The 22,248-nt window shown below is 36.1% G+C and overlaps 1 protein-coding gene across 5 annotated transcripts in view; it reads right to left on the bottom strand.

Moving 5' to 3' along the window:
- The window catches only part of RNGTT (RNA guanylyltransferase and 5'-phosphatase), a 362,293-nt gene that overhangs the window by 217,784 nt on the left and 122,261 nt on the right, over positions 1–22,248 (bottom strand). For all 5 annotated transcript variants that reach the window (XR_012033880.1, XM_072832087.1, XM_072832088.1 and 2 more), the window contains exons 10-11: positions 13,917–13,988; positions 8,967–9,131 (exon numbers count right to left, since the gene is read on the bottom strand). Coding sequence is in view for 4 of the 5 variants with exons in the window: in XM_072832087.1 (XP_072688188.1) it covers positions 8,967–9,131; positions 13,917–13,988 (237 nt within the window). In the remaining variant the exon portion in view is untranslated. The remainder of the gene's footprint in view (positions 1–8,966; positions 9,132–13,916; positions 13,989–22,248) is intronic.

Below are 22,248 nucleotides of genomic sequence, written 5' to 3'. Positions count from 1 at the left end.
ATACTAGCTAATTGGATCCAGTGGTACATTAAAAAAGATTATTCACCACGACCAAGTGGGATTTATTCCTGGGCTACAGGGGTGGTTCAACATCTGCAAATCAATCAATATAAATATGCCACATTAATAAAAGAAAAGAACCATATAATCCTCTCAATAGATGCAGAAAAAGCATTTGAGGGGGCAGGGCAGGATGGCAGAAGAGTAGTGTCTCAAGTCACCTGTCCCCACCAACTTACCTAAATAACTTTCAAATCATCCTGAAAACCTGCGAATTCAGCCTGAGATTTAAAGAGAGAACAGCTGGAATGCTACAGTGAGAAGGGTTCGCACTTCTATCCAGGGACAGGAGGAGGCTGGGAGGACACAGGACTGCGAGGATGCTCCTGCTGCCGGGCGGCCCTGAGCTGTGCAGATCAGCACCCCCCACTTCCCGAGCATCCAGGCCAGTGTGGACTGGGAGACTACGGTAGTTACTGCGGGAGCTGACACTAGAGCTGGAGAGCTGGCTGCCGCCAGTCTTGTTGTTCCTCCCTGTGTCACCTTGTGCCTGGGACTGAGCGGGGCCACCAGGGAACAGGGGCCTTATAGGATAAATAGCTCCCACTGAACTGTGCATGTGGCAGGGGGCAGGGCAGCTCCCCCCAGGTGCACACACCTGGGAATCAGCACAGCAGGCCCCTCCCCCAGAAGACCAGCTGGAAGGACAGGGGAAGAGCAAGTTCCTGACCAAACAGCACTGAAAAGCTCCGGGGAAAGTTGAGGGACTTACAGTATATAGAATCAGAGGATACCCCTCCTTGTTTTTTTTGTTAGCTTTTGTTTTGTTTTGTTTTGTTTTTCGTTTCCGTTTTTTGTTGTTTCCTTTTGTCTCCCCCTTTTTTTCTTTTTTTTTTCCTTCCTTTTTCCAGTACAACTTGGTTTTAGCCACTCTGCACTGAGCAAAATGACTAGAAAGAACTCACCACAAAAGAATCAGAAACAGTCCTCTCTCCCACAGAGTTACAGAATTTGGATTACAATTCGATGTCAGAAAGCCAATTCAGAAGCACAATTATAAAGCCACTGGTGGCTCTGGAAAAAGCATAAAGGATTCAAGGGACTTCATGACTGCAGAATTTAGATCTAATCGGGCCAAAATAAAAAATCAATTAAATGAGATGCAATCCAAACTGGAGGTCCTAACGACGAGGGTTAATAGAAGAAAGAGTGAGTGACATAGAAGACAAGCTGATGACAAGGAAGGAAGCTGAAGAAAAAGAGAAAAACAATTAAAAGATCCTGAGGAAAGGTTAAGGGAAATAAATGACAGCCTCAGAAGGAATAATCTAATTTAACTGGGGTTCCAGGGGGCACCAAAAGGGACAAAGGACCAGAAAGTGTATTTGAACAAATCATAGCTGAGAACTTCCCTAACTTGGGGAGGGAAACAGGCATTCAAATCCAGGAGATAGAAAGGTCCCCCCGCCAAATCAATAAAAACCGTTCAATCCTGACATTTAATAGTGAAACTTGCAAATTTCAAAGATAAAGAGAAAATCCTTAAACCAGCAAGAGACAAGAGATCCCTAACTTATATGGGGAGAAATATTAGATTAACAGCAGACCTCTCCATAGAGACCTGGCAGGCCAGAAAGGGCTGGCAGGATATATTCAGGGTCCTAAATGAGAAGAACATGCAGCCAAGAATACTTTATCCAGCAAGGCTCTCAATCAGAATAGAAGGAAAGATAAAGAGCTTCCAAGATAAGCAGAAACTGAAAGAATATGTGACCACCAAACCAGCTCTGCAAGAAATATTAAGGAGGACTCTGTAAAAGAAAGAGGAAGTCCAAAGAAACAATCCACAAAAACAGGGACTGAATAGATATTATGACGACATTAAGTTCATATCTTTCAATAGTAACTCTGAACGTGAATGAGTTTAATGATCCCATCAAAAGGCACAGGGTTTCAGACTGGATAAAAAAGCAAGACCCATCTATTTTCTGTCTACAAAGAGACTCATTTAAGACAGAAGGACACCACAGCCTGAAAATAAAAGGTTGGAGAACCATTTATCATTCAAATGGTCCTCAAAAGAAAGCAGGGGTAGCCATCCTCATATCAGATAAATTAAAGTTTATCCCAAAGATAGTAGTAAGAGATGAAGAGGGGCACTATATCATACTTAAAGGATATATGCAACAAGAGAACCTAACAATCATGAATATTTATGTCCTGAATGTGGGAGCTGCCAAGTATATCAATCAATTAATAACCAAAGTTAAGACATACTTAGATAATAATACACTTATACTTGGAGACTTGAACACGGTGCTTTCTACAATTGATAGATCTTCTAAGCACAACATCTCCAAAGAAACAAGAGCTTTAAATGATACACTGGACTAGATGTATTTCACAGATATTTACAGAACTTTACATCCAAACGCAACTGAATACACATTCTTCTCAAGTGCACATGGAACTTTCTCCAAAATAGACCACACACTGGGTCACAAATCAGGTTTTAACTGATACCAAAGATTGGGATTGTCCCCTGCATATTTTTCAGACCATAATGCTTTGAAACTTGAACTAAATCACAAGAAGAAATTTGGAAGAAATTAAACACGTGGAGGTTAAAGACCATTCTGCTAAAAGATGAAAGGGTCAACCAGGAAATTAGAGAAGAATTAAAAAGATTCATGGAAACTAATGAGAATGAAGATACAACCGTTCAAAATCTTTGGGGTACAACCAAAGCAGTCCTGAGAGGGAAATACATCGCAATACAAGCATCCCTCAAAAAACTGGAAAAAACTCAAATACAAAAGCTAACCTGGCACCTAAAGGAGCAGGAGAAGGAACAGCAAATAAAACCTCCACCCAGCAGAAGAAGAGAGCTAATAAAGATTTGAGCAGAACTCAATGAAATAGAGACCAGAGAATATGGAACAGATCAACAAAACCAGGAGTTGGTTCTTTGAAAGAATTAATAAGATAGATAAACCATTAGCCCATCTTATTAAAAACAAAAGAGAAAAGACCCAAATTAATAAAATCACAAATGAAAAAGGAGAGATCACCATCAATACCAAGGAAATACAAATGATTTTAAAAACATATTATAAGCAGCTATATAACAATAAATTAGGAAATCTAGAAGAAATGGATGCATTTCTGGAAAACCATAAACTACCAAAACTGGAACAGGAAGAAATAGAAAACCTGAACAGGATGATAACCAGGGAGGAAATTGAAGCACTTATCAAAAACCTCCAAGACACAAAAGTTCAGGGCCAGATGGCTTCCCAGGGGAATTCTATAAAACGTTTAAAGAAGAAACTATACCTATTCTACTAAAGCTGTTCCGAAAGATAGAAAGGGATGGAATACTTCCAAACTCGTTCTATGAGGCCAGCAACACCTTAATTCCAAAACCAAAGACCCCACCAAAAAGGAGAATTACAGACCAATATCCCTGATGAACACATATGCAGAAATTCTCAACAGGATACTAGCCAATAGGATCCAACAGTACATTAAGAAGATTATTCTTCTTAAACAAGTGAGATTTATCCCTGGGATGCAAGGCTGGTTCAACACTCATAAAATAATCAACGGGATAGATCATATCAACAAGTGTTATGCTATATGTTGGCAAATCGAATGCCAATAAAAAAAATACCAAAAAATAAAGTTAAAAATAGAACAACCGTAGGATCCAGCCATTGAACTATTATGCATTTATCCAAATAATACAAAAATATTGACTTAAAAGGTTATATGCACCCCAATGCTTATAGCAGAATTATCTATAATAGCCCAATTATGGAAACGCCCTAGATGTCCATCAACTGATGAAGAAGACGTAGTGTGTGTCTCTGTGTGTATATATATACAGATATAGATATAAATGAGTATTAGCCATGAAAAGAATAAAATCTTGCCACTTGCAACTACATGGATAGAGGTAGAGAGTATCACCCTAAGCAAAGTAATTCAGAGAAAGACAAATACCACATGATTTCACTCATATGTGGCATTTAAGAAACAAAACAAATGAACATGGAACAAGAGGCAAACCAGAAAATAGCCTCTTAACTATAGAGAACAAACTGAGGGTTGCCAGAGGGGAGGTGGTAAGGGGGACTGGTTAAATAGGTGATGGGTAGGGATGCCTGGGTGGCTCAGCGGTTGACTATCTGTCTTCGACTCAGGGTGTGATCCCGGAGTTGGGAGATGAAGTCCCACATCGGGCTCCCTGCAAGGAGAGTGCTTCTTCCTCTGCGTATGTCTCTGCCTCTCTCTCTCTCTGTGTCTCTCATGAATGAATGAATAAATAATCTTAATAATAAATGAATGAATAAAAATAGGTGATGGGTATTAAGGAGAGCACTTGTAATGAGCACTGGGTGTTGTATGTAAGTGATGAATCACTAAATTCTATACCTGAAACTAATATTACACCATAGGTTCACTAATGGTGATTTAAACAAAAACCTGGGGACACCTGGGTGGCTCAGTAGTTGAGTGCATGCCTTTGGCCCAGGGCATGATCTTGGAGTCCCAGGATCGAGTCCCACATCAGGCTCCCTGCGTGGAGCCTGCTTCTCTGTCTGTCTGTGTCTCTGCCTCTCTCTATGTCTCTCATGAATAAATAAATAAAATCTTCTAAATAAATAAATAAGCAAACAATAATAAACAAAAACCCGAAACCAAAAAAAAAAAAAACAAAAACAAAACAAAACAAAACGTGAACCTAAAACTGCTCTAAAGAAATTATAATAAAAACACTTACAATAATACAGTAAGATTAACTAGGGCTTATCACATCAGGAAATATGTTCATTTAATTCATGAGATAAACAAATCTAACAGAAAAAGATAATGATATTTTACCCATAGTACATAAAAAGCCACTTGACAACACTGAATACTTAATTCTTGTTTAAAAGCAAAGCAACTCAGTAAAATAGAATCAGACACTTGTTTAACTTGATAAAATAGATTCCAGACTCAAAGACAATATATTATACTTTGAAGAATCACTAGAAGCATTCCTACTCAAATCATAAACAAAACAAGGATCCCTATAACTATCACTAGTTTAAAATTGTATTCATGCATAACTGAATCAGATGAGAAAAAAATTAATGTATGAAAAGTCTAAAGAGGAAAACTATGTCTATTTATACTTAATATGCTTAAATACCTAGAAAATCCAGAGAATCAACTAAAGAATTATTACAAACAGTAACAAAATATACAGTGAGAATTGTATAAAATCAGTATTTGAAAATTAACAGCTTTCAAATTTAAAAATTCATCTTGTATAAAAGGTATCTGCTAAAGTCCTACAGGTAACATCACCCTTAATAGTTAAAAACAAACTTTTCCTGCTCCAAACAAAAGGAACAAATATGGCTTGTTCACTCTCCCTACTTCCATTCAACATTAAATAAGAGGCTCTAGCCAGGGCAAAAAGGCAAGAGCAAAAAAAGATATACAGACTGGAAATGGAAAGTAAAAGTACCCCCTTTTTTCCAGACAACATGTTTGTCTACATAAAAAGATCTGATGAAATCTACAAAAAGCAATCTAAAAAACTAAAGAAAACTATTTCTATTTATACTTAATATGATTAAATAACTAGAAAATCTAAGAAAATTAACTGAAGAATTATTACAAACAGTAACAAAATATTTTAAGATATTTAACAAGACTGTAAGAAAAAATCAATATACAAAAATCAATGTATTACTATATATTATCAAAAATTAAAAATTGAAATTTTTTATTTTTTTTAAAGATTTTATTTATTTATTCATGAGAATACACAGAGAGGAGAGAGAGAAGCAGAGACACAGGCAGAGGGAGAAGCAGGCTCCATGCAGGGAGCCCGATGTGGGACTCAATCCCGGGTCTCCAGGATCACACCCTGGGCTGCAGACAGTGCTAAACCACTGAGCCACCAGGGCTGCCCCTGAAATTTTTTAAATGCTATATATATCAAACAGTATGAAACCAATCTGAAAAAACTAGGATGAGTAAAACCTGATCCTTAAAACTACAAAAATAGCTGAGAGAAATTAAAGACCTAAATAAAAGGAAAATACCAGGTTGATGAATTGGAAAATTCAACATTGTTAGGGTATCAATTCTTCTCCCTAAATTGATCTCTACAATCAATGCAATTCCAGTCCAAATCCCAGCTTCCATTTTGTATATACTGACAAGCTTATTCTAAAACTCATAGGAAAATGTAGAGGCCTAGAATAGCCAAAACAACTTCAAAAAAGAAGTATAAAATTGGAAGATTAATCCTATCTCATTTCAAGATTTAATTTGAAAAGTAATCAAGACAGTGTGGTACTAGTGTAAAGGCAGACAAATAAAAACAAGAGAAAAGAACAAAATCTAGAAAAAGACCCAAACATACATGACAACCTATTTTTCATAAAGGTACAAATACAATTCAATGAAAAAGGATAGTCTCTTCAATAATTAGTGCAGACACAATGGAATATTCCTATGCAAAACAAAGAAACAAAAATCTACCAAATGAGGAAAAACAACGCAAATGTCTAAGCTATGGAATAGTTAAATTATGGTTCACTAATAAGATGGAAATCTGTGCAACTGTTAAAAAAAATTAGGAAGGAAGGAAGGAAGGAAGGAAGGGAGGGAGGGAGGGAGGGAGGGAGGAAAAAAAAAAAGAATGAAAAGGGGATAACCTCAAAGTACCAATAGGGCAAAGGGACTCAAAATACATTAAGTAGAAAAAGCAAAGTACAGAACAGTATGTTAAGAGTCATCTCTTGGATGAGGTTGGTAAGAATATTAACAAATGTATTTGCTTATATATGCAGAGGAAAATTCTGACAGATACAGTAAATGCTAATGGCAATGGTGATTCTTCTTAGGTGATAAATGAATAGGAAACCTTCAGAGAAACTTTGCTGCATGATTTTTACAATTTTGTAAACCATATTAATCATTCAAATAATTCTTTTTTAATTGGTCCTCAAGCTGTAAATACAAATAAGTTGTAATTTGAGAAGCTGCTACTTATTTTTACTACCTTGGATATTATATTGTAACTATGTATATTAAAGTTAAAAACTGAACAACTCATGATCTTTTCACTGGGCTTGACAGATCAAATGACAAATTGAGTAGGTTTTTACAGAGCTACATAAAGTCCTAAAATCAAAGTTATCACCATGATTTTAACAATATACAGAAAAAATATTCTATGTTCTGCAAAAACATGCATTCTTTGTAGTTGTAAATTTTGTTTAAAACCACATAAAAACTTTCCTCATAAAATGATACACACTTCTCTGACAAATGCTTTATCATTCATAATATCACTAGTTCACCCATTGCCATTAGCAATGATAAAAATAATTATTTCTACAGCAATAATCTGTTTACTGTACCTACTATCCTATACCTGGTGTTACTACTCTTATCCTTTAGACCATGCTACAAAATGAGCTTTCCTTCTGTATTCCTGGGAACAAAAAGTAACAGTAAGAACTGGAAATGGTGGGGAGGGAAGTATAGTTAAAATTCCAACCAAAATTCCTTTAAAAAAGAGAATATGCTTCTTAAAGGGGCTACATAAAGAAAGAAAAAAAAAAGAACAGGTTTTTCTAGTGGAAAACTACATGAAAAACTGTTCAACCCAACAATTTCATATCCCTAAAGAACAGTTTTCTAATAGTCATCCACTGCAAATATGTCTAAGTAGCACTGATTCAGACTCAAGAAACCTATACAATCTAAGACACATTTTCTTAAATGCTGAACTTGAATTATAACAGCATAAGCTGTCAAGTTAATTTTTTTTTCAAAACCAATGCAAACTAAAACCATGTGGCTTTTGCCCAACTTTTACACTGATTTATAACTTCAAAAGTATTTCTGTAAGAGACTACTGCTCCAGTTAGCAAATTTTCACCAATGACATGGCCCAGGTTAAGTGTTAGCCAACCTTATCCTTACCCTATAGATTGGGCAGGGCACAGAAATAGAGACCCTGATAACATTCCTGCTGCCATAACAGACACAAAAGGCAAGCAGTGAACCGTGAGAAGATCATGGCAGGAGTGGTCAATCAATAGTTCCACACCAAATATCAATAAAAATAGAATGATAACTTTATATCCCTTGACAGGAAAAAAGACAGGCCCTGGGCAGTGCTGGAATTACTGCTATTATTATATCCAAGGGCTAATACCAAATTAAGTGGACTTGAGCAGAATTAGGTAAAAATACAACAAAAACTTGCATCATCTAGCATGTGGAATTATACTAGAAAGGAGTTTAAAACACCTAATTGCATATGTTGCTATACTTCCTATATATTATTCTATCATAGCCACCCTTCTCCAAAACATAGTAATTTCATGGTGTATCTTTACTGTCAAATACCATGTAGCAGGTAAAAAATAACATGGCAAACCTCTAAGCAATGACCTGGAAATATTCCCACACCACATTGTTAGGTGAAAAAACAACAATCCAAGAAGATTCAGTATGATGCATTTTAAGTGCCAAAACAACAGAAAGAAGTAAAAGAAAACTCTCAATATATGTGTGTGTACACAAATGAATTTTTTGAGTAAGAGTAGTATGTACCAACCACAGGTGACCTTCAGAAAGCATAACAGGTGATTTTCACACTATATCATTCTTTACTGTTTACAGCTTTTTAAAAAAGATAACATAAACCAACAGCCATGAATTAAAAACTATTATGAGAAACAAGAAAGTAACCGAGTTTAAATTTCCATCACTGAGAATTTTACTTTGGAGAAGACTTGGGAAGTGCACATTTGTCCAGAATAGTGTTATATTCAATTAAAATAATTTCTGAAAAAAATCAAGACAACTGGGCAGTAAAATGTCATTCATATTCCTCTTATAAGCTGAATTATGACACGCTGTAAGTACTAATTAGAAAATTTTACCTTTCTTGACGTATAGATGTCAAAAAATGGCTTATTTCTGACACTAAACGGTTCCTGTGTTTTGTCAATGAGCCCAGTCTTCATTTTTTCATGTCGAGGGCTTATTATTTCTCTTTCTATACACTGCAGACGAATATTAAAATCACAATCTCCAACTGGCTGTGCCTGAATTAAATGAGACAATTATTTAAATTTCAACACTGAAAACTATTTTATCAGCATAATTATTAAGGCTGTCACAGTGTACATATCAGTCTACATAAACAGCATCCTTTGGACTTGTCTAATGCACACCCTGCATAACCACATATGCCAGTCCTGATTTCACTAATTAAACACACCTAAACACATACACAATTAGTTATTTTAAAACCATAAATGCATAAAATATAATGGAAGAGTGGTATAAATCTTCTCTAATATAAATTAATCTGATGTTTTCACATCTGAATTAAAGTATTAATATACTCAGTAATCATTTTTATTATTTGAATTAGTAAAATTATATAAATTAGTAAAACCTATATAAAACAAAAATCTACATAATTCAGGAAAGTATAAGCAAATAACACATCAAAATAAACAACATAGTCACCTAAATGTTTCTTGTTGCTTAAAGCACTAATGCTTTACAGGCCTCAATAAACACAAGATAATTATTAGACTAATACAATCTCAACTCTAAAAACTAATATAGAACAGTTTCCATAATATACTCAATTATATAGTTATAAAGAAAGCTCTTCATATACAGTATATAGTATGGTACACATATATGTGGTATAGATGATTTGAACCATAAAGTTAAAAGTGCATATACTTTTTCTGTAAATTGAAGGTAGGGGCTTTCCCTACCCTAATAGTATATATAATACAGCATCCAATACTTCATCTGGCTAACAGTAACCATCCAGATTAGTAGGATCACCTCATATCAAGTACCTTTCTTCTTTACTTTACAATTGGACACCCTTCCATGAATTTTTCTCACCTTTTCATCTTCTTCCTCTTCTCTAATCTATATTACTCAGCCTAACATTTACACAACCTAATGCTTACAAAAGGGTGGTAGTATTTGGTTAAGCTGTGGACATTAAATATGCCTTGAGGATGACTTTTTCTCAATTTTGGAAGGATGACAATTCTGATACTTAATAAGAATAAGGAGCAAGAGAGAGTAAGCCCTAGATATGAGGTAGTATAATATGTTCCCTTTACATGAAGGCATACAACTGTTTGTAAAAGGTATGTATTGAGGAAACATCAGTAAATCATCACAAAGTCCATTCTTTTCCATGACATCTGCATCATCAATAAGGTTGAAAAATCTAAAATGTTAGGCTTATTTATTAGACTTATTAGATGAATTCAGACTTCTATAAAATTAATGTGGAACAAGCAAGTTGTCCATTTTTTTAAGAAAATAAAGTCTAACAATCGTCTAAAAATATTTAAGTGGTCTAAATTTTCTTCTAAATACTTTTTACTTTAATATATATCATATATTTATGTATATATATTTATGTGTATGTATATTTATGTATATATACACATAAATCAAAGCAACAAGAAAAAATTGAAAGCAAGTTCACCTTCAAATCTATGCTGCCTTCAAGAAAGGAAGTACTTGATAGGTAGGTGATAAATCATTGAAAACAGACAACAGAAAGATCCTATCATTACCCTAACTAAAACCCTTCAATACTGCCCGACTTACATCCAGAACTAAGCTAAAATGCCTATTCAAGTCCCCTGGCCCCCTATTCTACAGATTATTCTCATTTCTTGCTGTGTCCCACATCCCACCACACATAAGTACACTAACAACCTCTAATGCTCCTGACCTCCATGATTCTATCCTTCAAAATTAATCCATGTAACTTTTTTCTCTTATCTGCAAGTCCATGCTTCCTTGACTCAACTGAACCCTGGTTAAACCGAAATACTCTCACCTCTCTAGTTCCTTTCATATATCCCTATATTTCTAACATATCTTTATTGTTCTTATACTATTATAATTATTTCTTTACATTTATTTCTCATCCATAAGACCAGTGGTACACAAATTTCTTTTGATTTTGTACTCAATCTAAATACATACCCTAACAAATGTTTACAATACATGCATGTTAATTTTTAATGAGTTGCAACATGTACAACTGTATATTTTATACAACAAAAATTGAATAGATAAAAATAAACAAAAGTTCTACTTTCTTCCCAAATCCCATTGTTGAAATGGTATTCTTTGGAGGCCAGTGTATCAAATTATAAATTCCCTGAAGGCAAGAAATTACATCTTATTCATCTGTGTATATCCACTACCAGGAACAGCACTTGACATATAAAAGATGATCAATGAAATCCTCCTGGACAAAATAAACTAAGGGAACTAAAAAGATTTTAACTATTTTTTCAAAACATCATTTTTTTTCTAATAGTAACCTTGATCTGGTGATTCAAAATAAGCTAGTTAACCATCAAGGCTCCATAATAAATTAAAGAATTAAATATATGACATGCTTTTGATTATAAATATATCCTAATATCAGAAATGTGGGGGGAAATGTGACTTTACAACTAATGGCACCGAAGTATTTATTGAGTAAATATAGACCTTGTAAAAGCATAACTTAACCATTCTTATAGCAAAATTAATGAATTTCCTAAACAGGACACAAAAGCACAAACTTTGAGAAGGTCTAGTAAGTTTGATTTCATGAAAACGAAAAACTCCTGTGCATTATAGATACTAATTTGCAGAAAATATTGTTTGTCACATACATAACCAAAAAAGGATTAGAATCCAGAAAAGATAATTAGTTCCTACACATTAAGGAGACTGACAACCAAATAGAAAAACCAGAAAATTATTCCAACTTAAGGTTAAATGACAAAAGAAAAATCCAAACAAGTAAAAATGAACATATGAAGTAGGCTTAACTTCATCAGTAATAAGGGAAAAGCAAATTAAAACAAGATGAGATACCATTTCACACACATCCAATTAGCAAAAACTTTAAACTCTGATAATACCAACTGTAGTTAAGTTGTTACGTCTACTTCTGAGAGGAATTCAGCAATGTAGCAAATACACCTGAAGTTGACAATTCAGTCAGAATCTCTATGATGGAAGTAGGGATAAAGGATTGTACTTTTTAAAAACACCTCAGGTGCTTACATCCCAAGAATGAGAACTGCCCTAGACAAATTCTGATGTATGCACACAAGAATATATTAAACTGTTTAATAGTAATATAATAGCAAAATACAGAAACCTAATTGTTCATCAAAAGGAAAAAAAGACAAAATCTATATATTTATACAAAGCAATACTCAATAGTAATTAAAGTGAATGTACTAAACTTATATGCATTAATACAAATAAATCTCAACAAAATAATGTAGAGTAAATGCTTGGTACCACAGTATAGTGTAGTATTTATATAGCACTAGAACCCTTGCACAACAATACCACATATATTTTATGGACACACACATAGATAGTAAAGTTATTAAAAATACTCATGGAAACAATAAACATCAAATACAAGGTAGAAGTTGCTTCTAGGTAAGACGGTTAAGAATAAGATAAGTGAGGTATGCATGAGAAACTTCTGAATCTGTTATAATTTATCTTATTAAAAAGAGAGTGGAGTAAAAATGACAAAATGTTATGCTTCAATAAATCTGGTGATTAGTATATGTGCATTACTCATATCATTCTCTATACTTTTGTATACACTGAAATTTTTCATATTTTTTTAAAGAATTAGAAGGATGTTGTCAAAGACAAAGTTCCCAGGCTAAGAAGTGAGCCTGCATGGAACACACACTAAAACAGAGCTCAATGTCAAAAGGCAGAGGAGACAAAATTCTTCCATTCACAACAAAACAATGCTACCCCCACCCTTTAGGTCTCGTTATGGGTCAATGAACATTATTCCAAGATCTATGATAAGAGTAAGCCAATTCTGGAAAGCACTACTTTTGAGGCATATAGTAATCACAAACAGATGAAATTTAAATTTGGTGGTTTCTGACCTGAGTCTCTTAAATAGAAAACTGTTTGAAATCTATAAATTCGACAGAAAATGAAATATGTACATTGAAAATTTCCAGGAAAAAAAATGCCTTTAAAGTAATCTGGATTAATGCAATCCTGAATCTCAATACTATAATTTAAAATATATACCCCAAAAAAGAACTTTTAAAAAATTGTTATAAATCTTCAGAATTCTAAAACTTAAACAGCACTTTTAATTCCAGAATTCTTAATTGCTTTCAGTCTGGTTTGAATACTAAATGGCTATGCAATTTGAATAAGATATGTCTAGAGGAATGATTATACCTTTTCATAGATGTACACTATTGAAAGAGTTTCTCGCATTTACAGAAGTCATCTTGTACTGCCTAAATAATTTAGACACTGATACTATAATTAAACATGAACAGGCAGATTCTTGGCTTGTCTAAAACTATAGGAAATGGGTAGAAAATATAATTTCTATTTTTTGATATCTATTTATAACAGAATTTTATATTTTGTTTTTAAGTTTCCTGCCTGTACTCATGAATAACATATTTTTGCCCCCAAGTTATACATTCAATACCCATAATCAGCTTCTCTTTTTTTTTTTCAAGTGACAGTAATAAAATTGTGGGCTCTTTTTAATTGTATACAGGATAACTAAAACCAACACTTTCCATCTTATAAAATGCTGTCTTATTTTATCAGCTAAACTATTCTTCTTTACTCAGTTGAAGTAGTTAACAAAATCTAAAGACAGAGAAAGTTGCAAAATTATTATTAAGATAGCAAATAAGTAACTCAAGTCACAATTTTTCTCTCCTACTATCTCTAAGGCAGATAACAATTTTTATTTGTAAAAACAGATCTGTTATCTCAGGGACAATTTTTACTTTATAAATTATATTAATGGTACTTACATTGAATTTAATTATGTCATATATCAAATATCTAGGAACGGCCTGTCCATTAACTCTGTCAATAATCATTTCCTTAAAAGAGAAAAGAAGATTAAGTTTCTTCATACTTTAATGGCAATTTCTTTAATTTGATTAAAATATAACATATACACAGAAAGCACGTAAACCATATGTATACAACCTGATGAAACATTAAAATGAACACACTTATATCCAGATCAAATCAATAGACTGTCAGCATCCCATAAATTCCTGTCATGAATTTATTCTGTACTGAAATAAAATGATATAACAAGATCTCATTATGTATTTTTCTATTTGAATTACTATGTTACATTTTGTTTTATGTTTGATTTACTAAACAACTATTAGAAGAAAGAAACTACAAATTTTAAATTCCAAATATGAGGAATATTTTTATTTAAATTTTGTTAAATCACTTTTGCTTTAAAATTTGTTATAGGCCAACTACTTTAATCATAAAATTTGTAGGTATAAATGGTGCCCTTAATATAAATATATTCCCCATGTGAGCCAATGTGGTCTTCCTTGGTCCCATGTCCCTCTACTATGATCAAAGGGAACAGGACAAGAGAATATATTACATATTATAGCCATTAAATTAAAAAAAAATCTTAAATTCTGCACATGGACAGAAAAGAGATAAAGGACATTAAAAGATGATTATAAGCAGTGCCTGGGTGGCTCAACTGGTTGAGTGCCTGACTCTTGGTTTCTGGTTTCAGCTCAGGTCATGATCTCATGGGTCACTGGATCAAGCCCCATGTACAGCTGCACACTCAGCAAGCAGGGAGCCTGTTTGGAAATTTTCTCCCTCTGCCCCTCTCCCCGCTTGCGTGCTCTCTCTCTCTCTTTCTCTCTCTCCAAATAAATAAATATTTTTTCAAAAAAATGATTAGGCACATAATGTAGTATTTTATAAAATTTTAATTCTTAATAATACATTTTAACCTAAAATTATTTTTCTTTCCTCATATTCTTCCGAAGAAACTAAGCAGGATTTTTGTTATATAATTTCATGACAGAAAATCCACAACCATCCAAAAGTACAAAGAACACACTGACAAATATACTTTGTTAAGAAGCTATTACTAATTAATTTCTTTCCCAAATATGTATTTGCTAACCTGTAGATACTTATTCATGGTTATCACCTTCAACCCAACACACGGCATAAATTAAATCACTTTGTTATCTTAACCTGTTTACTAAATATTTTTACTTAAATACTTGTATCTGAGAATTTAATGAACCATCAAGGTGGCACCAAAAACAGGTTTAAATTCATTATTATTTTCAAAAATCTGTGGATGTAAATTAAGTGAACTTCCAGGTTCAGATAACAGCACAAAATTTCCCTTCCAAATTTCTGATGAAATGAGCAAAAATATTCCTTTGAGCATCAAAAATGTTCAATAGGAAGAGTTCAATAAGAAATAGCAAAAAGGAAATTTTATTATCAGCAAACAAAACAAGTAAAAGGAAATATACAAGTAACTATTAAAAACTGAAAACTACCTAGAATGGAAGATGGCAGAACAGTAGGGTTCCCAAATCACCTGTCCCCACCAAATTACCTAGATAACCTTCAAATCATCCTGAAAATCTACGAATTTGGCCTGAGATTTAAAAAGAGAACAGGGGATCCCTGGGTGGCATAGCAGGTTAGCGCCTGCCTTTGGCCCAGGGCATGATCCTGGAGACCCGGGATCGAATCCCACATCGGGCTCTCGGTGCATGGAGCCTGCTTCTCCCTCTGCCTGTGTCTCTGCCTCTCTCTCTCTCTCTGTGACTATCATAAATAAATAAAAATTTTAAAAAAATTTAAAATAAATAAATAAATAAATAAAAAGAGAACAGCTGGAATGCTACAGTGAGAAGAGTTCACGCTTCTATCAAGGTAGGAAGACTGGGGCGGGGGGTGGGGGGGATAAAGAAACAAAAGGCATCCAAGGGCGAGTGCCCCCAGGACAGGAAAGCTCCGTCCCAGAGAAGCAGGAGCTTCAGCAATCTTCCCGGGGGGAAAGGCGCTCCCAGGGAGTTACAGCAGGACCCCAGGAGGGCGGGGATGCCCTCAGGCTCCCTGGGACACAAACAGACACCTGCGCCCCAGGGAGAGCGCGCCGAGCTCCCTAAAGGACTGCAGCGCGCGTATGCATTGACCTGGAGGCAGCTCGGAGGGGCTCCAGCAGCGGCTCCGCGGAGAGGGGGCTGCCGGCCAGGAGGGCGAATCCAACAGCACAGGCCTGGGAAGACAGGGAGCTGGGGACACAGCCCAAGATCCGGCCTCCCCCTGGGACAGGCAGAGGCCAGGAGGGGCCAGGACAGCAAGGACGCTCCTGCCCCGAGCTGAGCAGATCAGCAGCCCCGCCCCCGAAGCATCCAGGCCCTGCAGACGGAGAGCTCTGTAGTTACCGCAGGAGCTGAAACCAGGGCTCCAGAGCTGGCCGCAGCCACTGTGGTTGTTCCTCCTGGGGCCTCAAGGGGTAAACAACCCCCACTGAGCCCTGCACCAGGCAGGGGGCAGAGTAGCTCCCCCCAAGTGCTAACACCTGAAAATCAGCACATCAGGCCCCTCCCCCAGAAGACCAGCTAGACGGACAAGTTCCAGGGGAAGTCAAGGGACTTAAAGTATACAGAATCAGAAGATACTTTCCCGTGGTTTTTTGTTGTTGTTGTTGTTTTTGTTTTTGTGTTTTTTGGGGTTTTTTTTTTTTTTTTGCTTATTTTATTTGTTTCCTTCCCTCACCCTTTTTTTTCCTTTCTTTCTTTTTCTTTCTCTTTTTCTTCTCTTTTCTTTTTTCTTCCTTTTTTCTTTTTTCTTTTTCTCTTTTCTTTCCTTCTTTCTCTCCTCTCTTTTTCTCCTTTTCCCAATACAACTTGATTCTTGGCCACTCTGCACTGAGCAAAATGACTAGAAGGAAAACCTCACCTCAAAAGAAAGAATCAGAAACAGTCCTCTCTCCCACAGAGTTACAAAATCTGGATTACAATTCAATGTCAGAAAGCCAATTCAGAAGCACTATTATAAAGCTACTGGTGGCTCTAGAAAAAAGCATAAAGGACTCAAAAGACTTCATGACTGCAGAATTTAGATCTAATCAGGCAGAAATTAAAAATCAATTGAATGAGATGCAATCCAAACTAGAAGTCCTAACGACGAGGGATAACGAGGTGGAAGAACGAGTGAGTGACATAGAAGACAAGTTGATGGCAAAGAGGGAAACTGGGGAAAAAAGGGCAAACAATCAAAAGATCATGAGGATATATTAAGGGAAATAAATGACAGCCTGAGGAAGAAAAACCTACGTTTAATTGGGGTTCCCGAGGGTGCCGAAAGGGACAGAGGGCCAGAATATGTATTTGAACAAATTCTAGCTGAAAACTTTCCTAATCTGGGAAGGGAAACAGGCATTCAGATCCAGGAAATAGAGAGATCCCCCCCTAAAATCAATAAAAACCATTCAACAGCTCGACATTTAATAGTGAAGCTTGCAAATTCCAAAGATAAAGAGAAGATCCTTAAAGCAGCAAGAGACAAGAAAGCCCTGACTTTTATGGGGAGGAGTATTAGGGTAACAGCAGACCTCTCCACAGAGACCTGGCAGGCCAGAAAGGGCTGGCAGGATATATTCAGGGTCCTAAATGAGAAGAACATGCAACCAAGAATACTTTATCCAGCAAGGCTCTCATTCAAAATGGAAGGAGCGATAAAGAGCTTCCAAGACAGGCAGCAACTAAAAGAATATGTGACCTCCAAACAAGCTCTGCAAGAAATTTTAAGGGGGACTCTTAAAATTCCCCTTTAAGAAGAAGTCCAGTGGAACAATCGACAAAAACAAGGACTGAATAGATATCATGATGACACTAAACTCATATCTCTCAATAGTAACTCTGAACGTGAACGGGCTTAATGACCCCATCAAAAGGCGCAGGGTTTCAGACTGGATAAAAAAGCAGGACCCATCTATTTGCTGTCTACAAGAGACTTATTTTAGACAGAAGGACACCTACAGCCTCAAAATAAAAGGTTGGAGAACCATTTACCATTCGAATGGTCCTCAAAAGAAAGCAGGGGTAGCCATCCTTATATCAGATAAACTAAAATTTACCCCGAAGACTGTAGTGAGAGATGAGGAGGGACACTATATCATACTTAAAGGATCTATCCAACAAGAGGACTTAACAATCCTCAATATATATGCCCCAAATGTGGGAGCTGCCAAATATATAAATCAATTAATAACCAAAGTGAAGAAATACTTAGATAATAATACACTTATACTTGGTGACTTCAATCTAGCTCTTTCTATACTCAATAGGTCTTCTAAGCACAACATCTCCAAAGAAACGAGAGCTTTAAATGATACACTGGACCAGATGGATTTCACAGATATCTACAGAACTTTACATCCAAACTCAACTGAATACACATTCTTCTCAAGTGCACATGGAACTTTCTCCAGAATAGACCACATACTGGGTCACAAATCGGGTCTGAACCCATACCAAAAGATTGGAATCGTCCCCTGCATATTCTCAGACCATAATGCCTTGAAATTAGAACTAAATCACAACAAGAGGTTTGGAAGGACTTGAAACACATGGAGGTTAAGGATCATCCTGCTAAAAGATGAAAGGGTCAACCAGGAAATTAAGGAAGAATTAAAAAGATTCAAGGAAACTAATGAGAATGAAGATACAACCGTTCAAAATCTTTGGGATGCAGCAAAAGCAGTCCTGAGGGGGAAATACATCACAATACAAGCATCCATTCAAAAACTGGAAAGAACTCAAATACAAAAGCTAACCTTACACATAAAGGAGCTAGAGAAAAAACAGCAAATGGATCCTACACCCAGCAGAAGAAGAGAGTTAATAAAGATTCGAGCAGAACTCAACGAAATCGAGACCAGGAGAACTGTGGAACAGATCAACAAAACCAGGACTTGGTTCTCTGAAAGAATTAATAAGATAGATAAACCATTAGCCACCCTTATTAAAAAGAAGAGAGAGAGGACTCAAATTAATAAAATCATGAATGAGAAAGGAGAGATCTATACCAACACCAAGGAAATACAAACGATTTTAAAAACATATTATGAACAGCTATACGCCAATAACTTAGGCAATATAGAATAAATGGACGCATTCCTGGAAAGCCACAAACTACCAAAACTGGAACAGGAAGAAATAGAAAACCTGAACAGGCCAATAACCAGGGAGGAAATTGAAGCAGTCATCAAAAACCTCCCAAGACACAAAAGTCCAGGGCCAGATGGCTTCCCAGGGGAATTCTATAAAACGTTTAAAGAAACCATACCTATTCTACTAAAGCTGTTCCGAATGATAGAAAGAGATGGAGTACTTCCAAATTCATTCTACGAGGCCAGCATCACCTTAATTCCAAAACCAGACAAAGACCCAACTAAAAAGGAGAATTACAGACCAATATCTCTGATGAACATGGATGCAAAAATTCTCAACAAGATACTGGCCAATAGGATCCAACAATACATTAAGAAAATTATTCACCATGACCAAGTAGGATTTATCCCTGGGACACAAGGCTGGTTCGATACTCGTAAAACAATCAGTGTGATTCATCATATCAGCAAGAGAAAAACCAAGAACCATATGATCCTCTCATTAGATGCAGAGAAAGCATTAGACAAAATACAGCATCCATTCCTGATCAAAACTCTTCAGAGTGTAGGGATAGAAGGTACATTCCTCAACATCTTAAAAAAGCCATCTACGAAAAGCCCACAGCAAATATCATTCTCAATGGGGAAGCACTAGGAGCCTTTCCCCTAAGATCAGGAACAAGACAGGGATGTCTACTCTCACCACTGCTATTCAACATAGTACTGGAAGTCCTAGCCTCAGCAATCAGACAACAAAAAGACATTAAAGGTATTCAAATTGGCAAAGAAGAAGTCAAACTCTCCCTCTTCGCCGATGACATGATACTCTACATAGAAAACCCAAAAGCCTCCACCCCACGATTGCTAGAACTCATACAGCAAATTGGTGTCATGGCAGGATACAAAATCAATGCCCAGAAATCAGTGGCATTTCTATACACTAACAATGAGACTGAAGAAAGAGAAATTAAGGAGTCAATCCCATTTACAATTGCACCCAAAAGCATAAGATACCTAGGAATAAACCTAACCAAAAATGTAAAGGATCTATACCCTAATAACTATAGAACACTTCTGAAAGAAATTGAGGAAGACACAAAGAGAAGGAAAAATATTCCATGCTCGTGGTTTGGCAGAATTAATATTGTGAAAATGTCAATGTTACCCAGGGCAATATACACGTTTAATGCAATCCCTATCAAAATACCATGGACTTTCTTCAGAGAGTTAGAACAAATTATTTTAAGATTTGTGTGGAATCAGAAAAGACCCCGAATAGCCAGGGGAATTTTAAAAAAGAAAACCATATCTGGGGGCATCACAATGCCAGATTTCAGGTTGTACTACAAAGCTGTAGTCATCAAGACAGTGTGGTACTGGCACAAAAACAGACACATAGATCAATGGAACAGAATAGAGAACCCAGAAGTGGACCCTCAACTTTATGGTCAACTAATATTCGATAAAGGAGGAAAGACTATCCATTGGAAGAAAGACAGTCTCTTCAATAAATGGTGCTGGGAAAATTGGACATCCACATGCAGAAGAATGAAACTAGACCACTCTCTTTCACCATACACAAAGATAAACTCAAAATGGATGAAAGATCTAAATGTGAGACAAGATTCCATCAAAATCCTAGAGAAGAACACAGGCAACACCCTTTTTGAACTCGGCCATAGTAACTTCTTGCAAGATACATCCACGAAGGCAAAAGAAACAAAAGCAAAAATGAACTATTGGGACTTCATCAAGATAAGAAGCTTTTGCACAGCAAAGGATACAGTCAACAAAACTCAAAGACAACCTACAGAATGGGAGAAGATATTTGCAAATGACATATCAGATAAAGGGTTAGTTTCCAAGATCTATAAAGAACTTATTAAACTCAACACCAAAGAAACAAACAATCCAATCATGAAATGGGCAAAAGACATGAACAGAAATCTCACAGAGGAAGACATAGACATGGCCAACATGCATATGAGAAAATGCTCTGCATCACTTGCCATCAGGGAAATACAAATCAAAACTACAATGAGATACCACCTCACACCAGTGAGAATGGGGAAAATTAACAAGGCAGGAAACAACAAATGTTGGAGAGGATGCGGAGAAAAGGGAACCCTCTTACACTGTTGGTGGGAATGTGAACTGGTGCAGCCACTCTAGAAAACTGTGTGGAGGTTCCTCAAACAGTTAAAAATATACCTGCCCTACGACCCAGCAATTGCACTGTTGGGGATGTACCCCAAAGATACAAATGCAATGAAACGCCGGGACACCTGCACCCCGATGTTTCTAGCAGCAATGGCCACGATAGCCAAACTGTGGAAGGAGCCTCGGTGTCCAACGAAAGATGAATGGATAAAGAAGATGTGGTTTATGTATACAATGGAATATTACTCAGCTATTAGAAATGACAAATACCCACCATTTGCTTCAACGTGGATGGAACTGGAGGGTATTATGCTGAGTGAAGTAAGTCAGTCGGAGAAGGACAAACATTATATGTTCTCATTCATTTGGGGAATATAAATAATAGTGAAAGGGAAAAGAAGGGAAGGGGGAAGAAATGTGTGGGAAATATCAGAAAGAGAGACAGAACGTAAAGACTGCTAACTCTGGGAAACGAACTAGGGGTGGTAGAAGGGGAGGAGGGCGGGGGGTGGGAGTGAATGGGTGACGGGCACTGGGTGTTATTCTGTATGTTAGTAAATTGAACACCAATAAAAAAATAAAAAATAAAAAATAAAAAATAAAATTAAAAAAAATAAAAATAAACCTGCCCTACGACCCAGCAATTGCACTGCTGGGAATTTACCCCAAAGATACAGATGCAATGAAACGCCGGGACACCTGCACCCCGATGTTTATAGCAGCAATGTCCACAATAGCCAAACTGTGGAAGGAGCTTCGGTGTCCACTGAAAGATGAGTGGATAAAGAAGATGTGGTCTATGTATACAATGGAATATTACTCAGCCATTAGAAATGACAAATACCCACCATTTGCTTAACTTGGATGGAACTGGATGGTATTATGCTGAGTGAAGTAAGTCAATCAGAGAAGGACAAACAGTGTATATTCTCATTCATTTGGGGAATATAAATAATAGTGAAAGGGAATAGAAGGGAAGGGAGAAGATGTGTGGGAAATATCAG

The sequence above is a fragment of the Canis lupus genome, chromosome 7 (genome assembly GCF_048164855.1).
Source record: "Canis lupus baileyi chromosome 7, mCanLup2.hap1, whole genome shotgun sequence".
Taxonomy (NCBI): domain Eukaryota; kingdom Metazoa; phylum Chordata; class Mammalia; order Carnivora; family Canidae; genus Canis; species Canis lupus.
The sequence above is the reverse complement of the archived record's forward strand: the minus strand, read 5'-3'. Positions and strand labels throughout refer to the sequence as shown.